The sequence below is a fragment of the Cyprinodon tularosa genome, unplaced genomic scaffold, assembly GCF_016077235.1.
Source record: "Cyprinodon tularosa strain WSP-4 unplaced genomic scaffold, ASM1607723v1 ctg288, whole genome shotgun sequence".
Lineage (NCBI taxonomy): Eukaryota > Metazoa > Chordata > Actinopteri > Cyprinodontiformes > Cyprinodontidae > Cyprinodon > Cyprinodon tularosa.
The window spans coordinates 21,698-35,553 of NW_024038994.1; the positions used below are offsets into that span (position 1 = coordinate 21,698).

Consider the following 13,856-nt stretch of genomic DNA (forward strand, 5'->3'; position numbering starts at 1 on the left):
GGAAGTCCACAAACTGTAGTTAAAAGCCTTCAGCTGATCCAAAATGCTGCAGCCAGAGTTCTGATGAAAATGAAAAAGAGAGATCATATCTCTCCTATCCTGGCTTCTCTTCGTTGGCTTCCTGTTAAATCTAGAATAGAATTTAAAATCCTCCTTCTCACATATAAAGCCTTAAATGGCCAAGCTCCATCTGATATCAGAGATCTGATTGTTCCTTATGTTCCTAACAGAGCACTTCGCTCTCAATCTGCAGGTTTACTAGTGGTTCCTAGAATTTCTAAAAGTAGATTGGGGGGCAGATCTTTTAGTTAGCAGGCTCCTCTCCTGTGGAACCAACTACCAGTTTTAGTCCGTGAGGCAGACACCCTGTCTACTTTTAAGGCTAGGCTTAAAACTTTCCTTTTTGATAAAGCTTCTAGTTAGAGTGGCTCAGGTTATCCTGATCTATCTCTATAGTTCTGCTGCTATAGGCTTAGACTGCTGGAGGACATAGGGACCCCTATGTCCTCCAGCAGGAGCTCGGAGCTCGTCTGCCTGGCTGTGTGTTTCCTGGATGGAGCCGCCTTTTGTATCTATGCTTCTTTTTCTATCTCTGCTTCTGTCTCCTTGAACCCCAGTGGGCCTCAGCAGATGGCCGCTCACACTGAGCCTGGTTCTGCTGGAGGTTTCTTACTGTTAAAAGGGAGATTTGTCCTCTCCACTGTCGCTACAAGCATGCTTAGTGTGAGGGATTGCTGAAGAGTCGATGAGTCGATGCAATCAGCTGGTTTTCCTTAGATAGAAAACTTTGAATCAATTTCACTGTAAGATCTGGTGAACTGTAAAGTGCCTTGAGATGACATGTGTTGTGAATTGGTGTTATAGAAATAAAATGAATAGAACAGCATACCTAACAAGTTTGTGGATACGGGTTTTTACCTGGAAAGTGTAAAAAAACACATTGGTTTGGGAAAGGAAGGCGCTTTTCTATATCTAAACCAGGCTTTTCATTTACCTGTTGTTGGTTTTTCCGTAAATATCACAATATAAATGCTAGAATCTCCAGAAAGTATAACATAATATTTATTTAGACAATATATACTAACTATTGTTGACAAAATGATGAGCTGAACCGTGTTTATTTAAGACCATGCATGCACTGAAGGACACAGACTTAAATCAGTTATTAGAGGGTAATGTTTGATTAGTATTTGCCAAATTGAAATAATGTTAAAAAAGACATTTTAGGGCAGCAGTGGTGACTGAAAATAAGGGGGGGAAATAGTTGAAGCTATTTCTTTCACAAACTGTATTTTTTGTATGTTTAAATCAATGTTATTTAGAGACTTAAATATCAAAACAATGATTGACTGAAAAGGATAAATAAATGAAAAAGGTGTTCAGTTCAATTACTGCAAAGCATTCCTTGCTGACTGAAATAAACAGAGTGAGAAGGAGATGAATAATTTAATTGAAATTACAAGTTTCCAATTTTTTCATTTGCAGCTATTTTATTCCCGATTTTTTGTTTTTCTTTTTTTTATGTTACAAATAATTGTTATCTACCACTGGATATTTCACATCCATTTCACATAAATCAGTTCATATCCCATTATTATATCAGTCTAGTAATAATTCAAAGGCTTTTCTACAATGAAATGAGTCCAGGAAAACAGATAAAAACTACAGATTCAACAGATTTGGACCCAGATATATTGAAACGGTTCAAAAAGTCGGCTTTTAGAAAATGTATTGGCATCTTAAGGACTCTTTTTTTTATTCAACATTCATCCAAATACTGAAGGTCAAGGAGAAATTTGTGCGTTTGTAAAGTTATATGTAAGTTTATAGAAACAAAACTAAAATCAAGGTAAGACTTATCAGGGGGAAAAACTGACCCAGAATAAATATGATTTTCTTATTTCTTTGTATTTGACTTTCAAGCTGTCAACTTGCCTCCCATTTCTAAAAGTAGAATGGGAGGCAGATCTTTTAGTTCTCAGGCTCCTCTCCTGTGGAACCAACTACCAGTTTTAGTCCGTGAGGCAGACGCCCTGTCTACTTTTAAGGCTAGGCTTAAAACTTTCCTTTTTGATAACGCTTATAGTTAGAGTGGCTCAGGTTATCCTGAGCTATCTCTATAGTTCTGCTGCTATAGGCTTAGACTGCTGGAGGACATAGGGACCCCTTTTTCATCATTCTGCTTCATTCTATCTCTATTCTCCCACTCTGCAGAATCTGTTAGTTCAATCTCTAACGTTCTGCTCTCTCTGCTTTTTCTCATAGTAGCTTCATCTGGTCTGTTCCTGTTTGGCTGTGACTCCATCCTGGAGAGAAATATCAGCTGTGCTGCTGCCATCAACACCTTTGTTTCTAGATGTTGGAGATTGGCCTGTTTTCCAGTGTAGTCCTGTTTCTCTGACTGTGACTAACTGGATGTGCTCGAAGCTCGTCTGCCTGGCTGTGTGTTTCCTGGGCGGGGCCGCCTGTGGAGCTGGTTGACAGTTGCCTTTTGTATCTATGCTTCTTTTTCTATGTCTGCTTCTGTATCCTTGAACCCCAGTGGGCCTCAGCAGATGGCCGCTCACACTGAGCCTGGTTCTGCTGGAGGTTTCTTCCTGTTAAATGGGAGTTTTTCCTCTCCACTGTCGCTACAAGCATGCTTAGTGTGAGGGATTGCTGAAGAGTCAATAAGCCACTCCTTAGAAAACTTTGAATCAGTTTGACTGTATGATCTGCTGAACTGTCAAATGCCTTTAGACATGTGTTGTGCATATAGAAACAAATTGAAATGAATAAAATTTTACCTGAAGCATCCATGAAAAGTAAAAAAAAAAAAAAAAGTCTACCTGGCAGCAACTATTTTAGGTCTCATGGTGAGTTCGGTAGCACTAGAACAAAGTAAACAATGTCTATACTTTTTATCTATTCTTATCTTTACATTTATGTAAAGCAAAGCTGTACATAGCACCTTTAACCCTTTAGAAGCCATCATGCAGACTTGGAGTGTGGTTCTATTTCATCAGCAAATAGCCCATCTGCAGGCAGTAGATGGACATCATATAGTAGTGAGTTCGTAGAATAGTAAAATAATCCTCAGAAGCTTTAAAAGCTTGTCCTGCTCCGACCACCCACCAATTTTAATAAATTTGTATTAAACATCGAGGCTTTCCCACTAAAGTAATGCTAAGTTTTTTTCCATTTTCTGGTACATGTCCATGTTTCTACACAAACCATTTGTTGGTTGTCAGGGTTCGGTTTGGAGACGGCGATGCAGACCCAGACTGAGGAAGCAGGGTGGGGAAAGAGATTAGGCAAAAAAAGCTAAGTAAAGATTTCTTTAAAGGCGGCAATGCTCACCTTTAGGACATGATCTCTTTGGACTCAGATCATATCTGCATTTACTGCGACACGCATGCAGACGACGACCTGGGTTCTGAGTTACGCTATCCTTTTGAAACCGTGCCGAGATCGCTTCCGAGCACGGTAACACAGATACCTGCTGAGTGTAAATGGCACGCTCAACTGAACCGGACCGTGCGAGACACAACCAAACCTAGTTAAACTGTTACTAGTTCACCAGTAGGATCAGTTCTGGCTCGGTTCTCAGATAACAAAGAGCACATGAGCAGACCGCATCATCTCCTTACATTCAGCCTCCGTAATCATAAAATTTCAGACATTCATAAAAATCCTATCTTCCCTACCGTGCCGCACGATTTCCAGTGATGATTCTGCTTTGCAGTGTGAAGAACCTCAACATCTGACCTTGTTTCCTGCGTCTGTATAACCTGACTCCGCCAGATGGATTTGCTCCGCATATCCATCTGGAAACCTTCCGTTGAAGTAATTTTGGGAAGGGGCGAAAATACTGGTTAGCTGATTGGCCTATGTTGGTGATAGACGGGCCAAATAAACCAATCAGATCAACGAAGCATATGACGTACTAACAGAGTGACGACGAAGATTAGCCAATTGATAGATCAAACTCTTGCCGAAACCAGTCGGGAGAAGAGCAAAAACATCTTTTCCTCTGAGAAAAGCCTCCAGAGCAGTGTTTTGCTCTTCTTTCAGTGAAGAAATACTCTGTAATTCCAATAAAACTTGCTCGATAGCCACTCTAACGCTAGTTTCATCGGCTGAAGCCGCCATGTTCTTTAGACTGAACTGTCGCGCTTCTCGTTGAGTCACACCTCAACCCGCCTCAAAGCCAACGCTGATTGGACGTTCGTTTGGTGAACGGCTCCAAATTTTCTTTAACGGAGAGTCTCCAGACTGATCTGCGAGTGAAACCTTGAAAGCTCGCAAGATCAGGATGGTCTCACGAGGCTAGCGTCTGTAAGCCCTGACTAGACTATAATTTGTCGAATCCACTTCCCAAAACCCGACTCTGTCAAGTAAATTCTGCCTTCTTCACCTGATTCTCCGCCAACAACGAAATATCTCAATTGTAACCAAACATAATCTCCTGAATTTGTTTCAGGAGGTTATGTTTGGCAACTGATTTGTTTGTTTACCTCTAGAGAGCAGTAGTACCATAGATCATCACTAGGAGGCGAGGAACCGTGCTAGTGTGACGTGTAAACGGTTATAAGGAACCAATGTCCGAACTCAGCACGGATCGGTTCTCTGAGAGTTAGTGGAAATAGAGCAACTGAATCTTCTTAATGAGATTAGTATCATGTCCCATCCATTCAAATCACTTAAATAAACCAAAACAGGGTTACAGCCACCAAAGCCTCTGAGGATTTATACTGCTCTACCAGGACTAACATGTCTCCGCTATGGCAGAGTCTCCTACTCCAGTGCACAAAAAGACACCATTCTTGATCTGTTGATGCACCGCGTTCCAACACAGGTGAATCAATCGAATGGCTCATATTGAATTATGGAAAATAAACCACTTCAGACTTTTGATTCGCGTATGTTGGAGGATCAATGCATCAATAAGATGCAGGACAGAAGTTTTAATGTGCTGGAGTTGGAGACCCCTGACTACATGTATAAAATAAGTCTACTTGTATTTCCCAGGGTGTCAGAAAAATATCTTTACATGTTCTCAGTCACTCTTGTCTGAATGTCCAACTAGTTTTTCTTTATTTGTAAGCTTGTGGTTCTCCATCCACTTCTTATATTTGGCCTTAGTTTTCTTGTAGCAAAACCTGGCTATGTCCACCATGAAGACCCACGCTAACAGATACATGACCACACCGCCGAGCTTCATGATCAGCAAAGTTCTGGGAGAGGTGAGCTCGCAGTAAAACATTACAGTCCCAACGCCAACCCGCACTGTGGCGAACAGTAAGATGAAGAGCAGGTCCACGGCGTCTCCAAGCAGACTGTCATACAGGCCCAGCTGGCGAAGGAACCAGCGGGTCTGCAGCAAGGGGTTGGTGAGCTCGCTGCCGAAGATGACCCCGCAGGTTTCACAGCCCGACACGCCCATCAGCAGGGACAGAAGGATGCCCAGAATGCTAGTGACGTGATGCGCCAGCATGACCGGCCCCTCGCTCCGGTAGCACATGCACCAACCCATGTCGAAGAAGAAGTAGCCCAGGCAGACCGCCAAGGCAAATACCTGGAGTTCAGTGTTTTCTGTTCCTGCAGGGAAATCACAAACGTTGAGTTAAACTCTTCTTCCATGTAGCTAATGATGAAATACAGCTGCATTTGTTAAAAACACTTAAAGGAATAGTACACCCAAAACATGATTAGCCTTCATTTTCTACTCACCCCCATGCTGAACAACACTCTGGAGTACTTTTTTGATATCTCAAATGCATCTGGAGATCTGGGAGGCTTCTTGCTGTCTGCTGACATTCAAATAATGGAGGTCTATGGTGCCCGAGGCAGAAAGGTCCATAAAAGTCCACAAAAAACGTGTCAATATTCCTCCATACTGCTCGTCCAATGTATTCCAAGTGTCCTGAGTGGGTAGCGTCCATAATTTACTCGAAACGAAGTCATTTAGAATGTTTTTAGAGCATAAACAGTAGTGTATTGGATTTCCTAAAAGCGCGTTCACGAGTCTACGGAAACCGCGGCAGACCAAACCAGATGAAAGTGCGCATTCAGCGTCTGCTCTGCTGATAATGCAAGCGTGGAAGACGAAATGTGCTGTTTACCTGTGCAAAGAAAGAAACAACGAAAGAAAAATGTCTGAGGACTTCAGTGTTGAGGAAGAGCATGAGTTCTTTGCCGAGCTGAATGCGCACTTTCATCTGGTTTGGTCTGCCGCGGTTTCCGTAGACTCGTGAACGCGCTTTTAGGAAATCCTATACACTACTGTTTATGCTCTAAAAACATTCTAAATGACTTCGTTTCTAGTAAATTCTGGTCGCTACCCACTCAGGACACTTGGAATACATTGGACGAGCAGTATGGAGGAATATTGACCCGTTTTTTGTGGACTTTTATGGACCTTTCTGCCTCGGGCGCCATAGACCTCCATTATTTGAATGTCAGCAGACAGCAAGAAGCCTCCCAGATCTCCAAATGCATTTGAGATATCAAAAAAGTACTCCAGAGTGTTGTTCAGCATGGGGGTGAGTAGAAAATGAAGGCTAATCATGTTTTGGGTATACAATTCCTTTAATGAGATGTTACTTTCTTATCTTGGATTGCATGGAATAGGTTTTGGCTTCTTAATCTGCATCCAAACAACTAAACTGGTTTCATGACTTTTTCCCTGCCAATAATTTCATTGTGTAGGAAGGTTCAGTGCCAGGAGAGCATGTTAAAAGTCAGCATGCTTAAACTGATTTAAACATTAGGGCTTAAACTTTAAAGGAGAAGTCCGGTCAGCAAGGAATAATCAATGGATCATTATTTATACTTAAAAGTAATACTTTCGTGTTGATTTAATGCATTTAGTGTTAATCAGTAAAAAAATAAAAACATTTTCGTCACAATCACTGAGTCTGGGAGCGGCCATTTTTGCCCAAATATAGTAGCCCCTCCCTCCTGCCATCTCCCAGCAGTGACGTCACGGTGCGGTAAGCCTAGCGCCATTCTCCCCGCTTTACAAGCTAAATCAATGGGAACTACTAGACACATCTGCAATCAACAACAATTATTGAAGATTTCCAGAGGACTTCACCATTAAAATTCACCAGAGCTATAGTGAAACTGACAATGCCCACGTGCATGGCAACTGGATGCTGGAATACAGAGGTCACAGATTTGCAGACTAGGGTCAGGATCCGGATCCACCTGCTGTCAAACCCGGAAGCCAACCTGATTTAAAGTGTTTAAAGAGTTCCAGGCTTTATACAGCATGCAAATTGAAACGACAAACCGGTCCATCCCTTTGGAATGAAGGTCGTTTGGGTTCTTTTGTGAGGCAGCAATGCCCCATACCTGTCTATGTCTCTGAAAGGGGTGATTTTAAAGGGAATTGTTGGCCTGGCTGAATAGGTGAGGCCCTCCGCTCTGCTGTACAGAGACTGGGGCTGCAATGATAGCGGGAAAGTGGGGTCATTAAAGGGAATCTATCATCGCAGCCCCAGCCTCCATACAGGGGAACAGAACACTTGGCCTATTCATCCAGGTTTCCGCTACTCTATGACCTCTGAGATAGAGGTTCTGTTTCTGGTTAGCACTGTATATTATTACAAACTGATATGAAATTGTCAATCTTCAAAACTAATAATAAACAAGCCTAAAATGATTTAACAATTCAGATTGTTGTTCAAAACACAACAAAATAAAAAGCTTAAAATTAAAACTGGATCCATTTATGTGAATTATTGCCAAATAAATAAAGTGTAGGTCAGAGGTCACGGATTAACGGACCAGGGTCCGGATCCGGACCCACCTGCTGGCTAACCCGTATCCAACCTGATTTAAAACATTCATAAATTACTGCATGTTGTCTGACGACAGTCAGTGTCTAATTTCACTTGCGCCTCTTCTCCTGTTAATACGGTAAAGCCCTGGGGAGCGTCCGGCTCCAGGCTGCACGTGATCCAAATGAGCCAATGAGCTGTCAGTCTGGGTTGCTGCTGCTGCTACTTTTAGACACAGCAGGCAAACCTGTGGCAAGCCGGGCGATGGGAAAGAAGGAGAAGACCATGAGAAAAAGAGAGCAGAGAAAGTGTGGACTGCTGGAAGAACTGCGGTGAACTGGTATGCTCAGCATTTGAACGCTGGCGAAGGTTGAAGGAACAGCAGCGGCTTCAAACCGATGCCGTGGTCGCTGTATTTTTTCTCGATAGGTGAGATACTAACTTTTTGTCTTAGTAGTATTTTGTGATACTAATTGGTTTCAGGAAGGATGATGCATTGATGTGTCACGAGCGCTCCGTATTGGCTTGTTTCGTTGTCAATCACCTCGACAGACAGCATCCGTATATTTAGTGTATTTTAAAAATATAACTTGCTGGAACCGTTTTTTTTCCTAAATCTCCTGGGGCACCTTTAATTAGAAACACTTATCATTTATTGAACAGTATGTAAGAATTTCATATTTAAAGTACTTTCAGAAGTTTGTATTCTGAATATGAAGGATTTTTCCTTTAAAGTTTGCTCCTTAATTGGCCTTAGATTAACTCCACCAGAAGATCCCTCCACCAGTCTAATAATCCACTGTTGGTAAGGTGTTGACTGCTCAAAACTATTCCACATAATCATAAATGAAAAACATAAACAAGCAGGAGAAATATTGCAAATGTCTAAAGTAAACAATCAAAAATACTTTTTTTTATCCTTAATTTAAGTTTCAGCAGTGAAGCAGTTCATCTGTATTTACACTGGAAAAACAATCTAGAAAGAAGTAAAAATTTCTTAAATTAAGTTAAATTTCCTTTTAATTTGAGCAGGTAGATAAGATGATCTGCCAGTGGAATGAGTATTATTGTTCTTAAAAAAGTTCCGTAAAAGTTGGTTTCCAAGATTTGAAGACGTTTCGCCGACTCTCCAGGAAGCTTTCTCAATTCAATTATCTTAAAAGAAGATAATTCGATAACATGCATTTGAAAGAAGACAATGGAATTGTTTTTTTTTTTTTTTAAATGTAAATTATCTTATTCTATTAGCAAAGTGTCTCACTTATCTCCCTTAAGTTCAAGAAAAAAATACTTATTTTAAGAAACCTTATACCTAATTTTTAAGAAATATTGACTTATTTAGCTGGATGGCCTCAAACTTTCTGAATCTGAATGAAAGTAAGACAGAAATTATAATGTTTGGTTGTAGTCCAGCAGTTTTCCCCCCTGACTTCTTGGGCCCTCAACAGTAAAAAATCTAGGTGTAATATTTGATCACAGGTTGAAATTTGATCGCCAGGTTAGTTTGGTCATAAAAAACAGCTTTTATCAGTCAAGAATTTTATCAAAAGTGAAAGGCTACCTGCCACACTGCAAAAACAATCTAGAAATAGGTCAATATTTCTTAAATTAAATGTATTTACCCTTAATTTGAGCAGGTAACTAAGATGATCTGCCAATGGAATGGTTATTTTTACTCTTAAAATAAGATAATTAGATAATATGCACTTGAAATAAGACAAATCAATTGTGTTTTCTTATTTTAAGTGTAAATTGTCTTGTTCCATTGGCAAAATGTCTCTTTTACCACTTATTTTAAGAAAAAAATACTTATCTAGATTTAGATTTTTTCCAGTGCACAAAAAGATCTGGAGACCGTAATCTATGCTTTTATCAATACAAGATTAGATTACTGTAATAATTCTTTCTATGCTGGCTTGGACCGCTCACTTTTACAGCGTCTGCAGTTGGTACAAAATGCAGCTGCCCGTCTCCTTTCTGGCACACGTAAACGTGACCACATGTCACCTGTTCTAGCCTCATTGCACTGCCTCCCGGTTGTTTTTAGGATAGATTTTAAAATTTTATTGTTTGTTTTTAAAGCTCTTAATGATCTAGCCCCCCAGTATTTGAGCTTCTTCAAATCGATGCCCCGGCCAGAACACTGAGATCCTCTAATCAGCTGCTACTGGCGATGCCTAAAACCAGACTAAAAACTAAAGGTGATCGAGCCCGCAGCATCATCAGGGACTCCTCACACCCCGGTCACCATCTTTTTAAACTGCTCCCATCTGGGAGACGTTTCAGGGCAATAAGGACAAAAACAACCAGACTGAAAAACAGCTTCTTTCCTAGAGCTGTTGTTGCCCTGAACGACAGTAACACACTGCAAAAACGATCTGAAATTAAGTAAAAATTTCTTAAATCAAGTGTATTTAGCCTTAATTTGAGCAGGTAAATAAGATAGTTTGCCAATGGAATGAGTATTTCTACACTTAAAATAAGTAAATTAGATAATATGCACTTGAAATAAGACAATGCAATTGATTTTTCTTAATTCAAATGTAAATCCTCTTGTTCCATTGGCAAAGTGTTTCATTTACCTCCTCAACTTAGGATAAAATGAACTTATTTTAAGAAAAAAATGACTTATTTAGATTTACATTTTTTGCAATGCACTGAATGTAATATGCTACCTCACGTGCAATAACCTGTACCCGCTGCCTCAGTATCCCCTTTTTTTTTTTTTTACTTTTTCGTATTTATTTTTCTTTTAAATTTACACTAATTGCTTGTACTGTTTTTCTTTTTGAGAAATTTCGTTGCACCCCTGTGGAGCAATGACAAATAAAGAATTCTGATTCTGATTCTTCTGATTCTTTATGGCAGCGAGACTCTGGAATAACTTGCCTTGGCATGTTAGATCAGCAGGCTCCTTTGAGGTTTTTAAATCCTCTTTAAAATCACATTTCTTCTCCCTGGCTTTTAATCATGTCAAGTGGACATTTGGCAAAATTTTATTTTATTCTAAAATGTATTTTAATTGAAACATTTATCTTATTCTATTTTTATGTGTTTATGTATTTTAGCCTTTAGCTTTTATCTTATGTTCCTTAACTGTGATTCCTGTACAGCACTGTGGTATAAATAAAGTTTGAGTTGAGTTGAGTTATTTCCATTTCCATTTTTTGCAGTGTATAACCAACTGTTTCTGTATTTATCGATTCTGAATCTATAGTTTTTTGGTAGGATTTTTTATTTTTGGCAATCTTAAACAAATATACATGCATAAACACAACAATGTGATTAAATTTGCACGGTGCACTGTGCAGGACATTTTGGTTAACACAAATTCTTTGTGTTTTTTACAGTTTTTTACTTATCTGTGAATGTTTTTTTAGGTTTACTTGGTTACAGGTCGGGCGGATTGAACAGAATAATGACTGTTATTCTGTCATCCTCTTAAAAAAATTACTGTAGCAGCTTTTATACTCTAAAGCCATCTAAAACCACCTGAAGTCCTCTTTAAACGGAAAGAATCAATATAAATTTGTTTTCGTTTCATTGTTTTTAACTAAACATCAGCCATGTTTGGCAACAAACTAAACCACACCCTGATAGTTTCTATGTTTTGCAGAGCTGACCTGCATGTGTGAACGGCCACGGACCATCCACAAACACAACGTATGCAGTCAGCAGCACTATGACGACCCCGTGGGTCAAAGTGACCAGGCGGCAGTTCCACTCAGGCCCTCGCTGAGAGAAGGCGAAGCAGAACAACAGGTAGAGACACAGCCAGCCAATCAGGCTGCAGATCACCTCCAACGCAGGCATGGCGGCGTGGACGGACGGACGGATGGACGATGCTGGCTCTACATAGAAAAGAATAGATTGATCAGTGGGAATGTTTTTTCAATTGTTTTAATGTTCCATTTAATGATAAGATGTTTATTTCAGGCCATCTAAGATTTTTCTATCAAAAAATGTTAAAGGAATAGTACACCCAAAACATGATTAGCCTTCATTTTCTACTCACCCCCATGCTGAACAACACTCTGGAGTACTTTTTTGATATCTCAAATGCATCTGGAGATCTGGGAGGCTTCTTGCTGTCTGCTGACATTCAAATAATGGAGGTCTATGGTGCCCGAGGCAGAAAGGTCCATAAAAGTCCACAAAAAACGTGTCAATATTCCTCCATACTGCTCGTCCAATGTATTCCAAGTGTCCTGAGTGGGTAGCGTCCAGAATTTACTCGAAACAAAGTCATTTAGAATGTTTTTAGAGCATAAACAGTAGTTTACAGGATTTCCTAAAAGCGCGTTCACGAGTCTACGGAAACCGCGGCAGACCAAACCAGATGAAAGTGCGCATTCAGCTCGGCAAAGAACTCATGCTCTTCCTCAACACTGAAGTCCTCAGACATTTTTCTTTCGTTGTTTCTTTCTTTGCACAGGTAAACAGCACATTTCTTCTTCTACGCTTGCATTATCGGCAGAGCAGACGCTGAATGCGCACTTTCATCTGGTTTGGTCTGCCGGCTTCCGTAGCGTCGTGAACGCGCTTTCAGGAAATCCTATACACTACTGTTTATGCTCTAAAAACATTCTAAATGACTTTGTTTCGAGTAAATTCTGGATGCTACCCACTCAGGACACTTGGAATACATTGGACGAGCAGTATGGAGGAATATTGACACGTTTTTTGTGGACTTTTATGGACCCTTCTGCCTCGGGCGCCATAGACCTCCATTATTTGAATGTCAGCAGACAGCAAGAAGCCTCCCAGATCTCCAGATGCATTTGAGATATCAAAAAAGTACTCCAGAGTGTTGTTCAGCATGGGGGTGAGTAGAAAATGAAGGCTAATCATGTTTTGGGTGTACTATTCCTTTAACATTTCTTTGTGCATCTTGAAAATAAACGCAAACAGATCATCTTCTAATCTAGTTGGTCAGTTCCTGTGGTGCCATTAAACTCCGCCTCCACATTCTGCATCAGCTTTGCTGCAAGTTCACACTCAGTGGTTATTAATAACTAACATGAATGCTGGAGAAGTCAAAAAATATCTTAAAATGATTAGGCAATTATCCAATTTATAGAAAATAAATAAACGGCTGACTTAAAATCCCGGTTCTATGTTTTTATAAGACATGCTGGAAACATAAGGCCAGTGGAGGAAGGTGTTTAGGCCAAAATGCTGTGTGTGTTTCAACAAACTAACTGCTCCTAGAGGGCAGGTACTATCAGAGCTGGTGTCTGTCAGTGTGCAGATGTGATCCAAACAGACTTGCAGCTATTACTGCAGCAAACAGCAGCTTAATGAAACATTAAATCAGGGGGAGTGAATACTATTGGAGGAGTTTTAAAACCTGGGATCATTCTGCTTCCACTAAGCAATAATGCAGCACTTTGTTTTAGTCTATTGCATAAAATCCGACTAACATGATTATAATTTTCATGACAAAAAGCACCAATTATTTTGTTTTGCATGAAAGGAAACATTTCCATAAATTTATTAACATTCCGTGCATTTAAAAGATTTATAATATGACTACCTTGCATCTTAAAAACTGCCAAAATATCAGTTCTACTTCACACTGACTTCATCCTTATTTTGTGCATATTTTTTATCATTATTTTGGCAAAAAATGTTTATTTAAAAGTAGTGTGACTGACCTTAGCTCCCTGCGCTCTCAGTTCTCCCCAGATCCATGTTGTCCTCAGTTTTCCTCAGGCGTCTCCAGCCTGCAGCCCCGTTCCTGTTCCATAAAGGCACAATAACAAAGGCTCCACCAGCAGGTCTGGACCTGACATCCACTCAGTCTGCTAAGTTGGCAGAAATGCCATGTGCAGGCCACCGTAGACAGTCAGTATATCCTGAATCCCTGGCTCTGGATCTCACAGTTTATCCTCTTAAGGGATTAGATCCTCTACTTCTCGGCGCGGATACCTGCTTTTAGACGGGTGATATGACCCTAATGGTGCTCAGCCAACAAACACATTTTACTGGGGAAGAGCCCCTGATCTATAGGTTGATTTATTTTCACAGGTCTATGTGAAAATAGATCTATAAAACCATTTAACCTAATCTTTGCATGTTTATATGGAA

General features: G+C 40.2%; 1 protein-coding gene across 1 annotated transcript; it reads right to left on the bottom strand.

Annotated features, from left to right (window-relative positions):
- Positions 1 to 5,037: 5,037 nt before the first annotated feature.
- Positions 5,038 to 13,621, bottom strand: LOC119787126 (TLC domain-containing protein 5-like). The gene is made up of 3 exons (XM_038290767.1): positions 13,424 to 13,621; positions 11,390 to 11,617; positions 5,038 to 5,580 (listed from the first exon to the last, which is right to left on the bottom strand). Exons 2-3 carry the CDS (start codon positions 11,577 to 11,579, stop codon positions 5,039 to 5,041), a joined length of 732 nt encoding a protein of 243 aa, XP_038146695.1. The 5' UTR covers positions 11,580 to 11,617; positions 13,424 to 13,621; the 3' UTR covers position 5,038.
- Positions 13,622 to 13,856: the final 235 nt, after the last annotated feature.

What these genes read in the sequence shown, in the direction of transcription:
- LOC119787126 (XM_038290767.1), bottom strand. Translation starts at nt 11,579, where the DNA reads ATGCCTGCGTTGGAGGTGATCTGCAGCCTGATTGGCTGGCTGTGTCTC. An exon ending in GTGGCCGTTCACACATGCAG is followed by an intron (nt 5,581 to 11,389) that starts GTCAGCTCTGCA and finishes ATTTCCCTGCAG; the next exon opens with GAACAGAAAACACTGAACTC.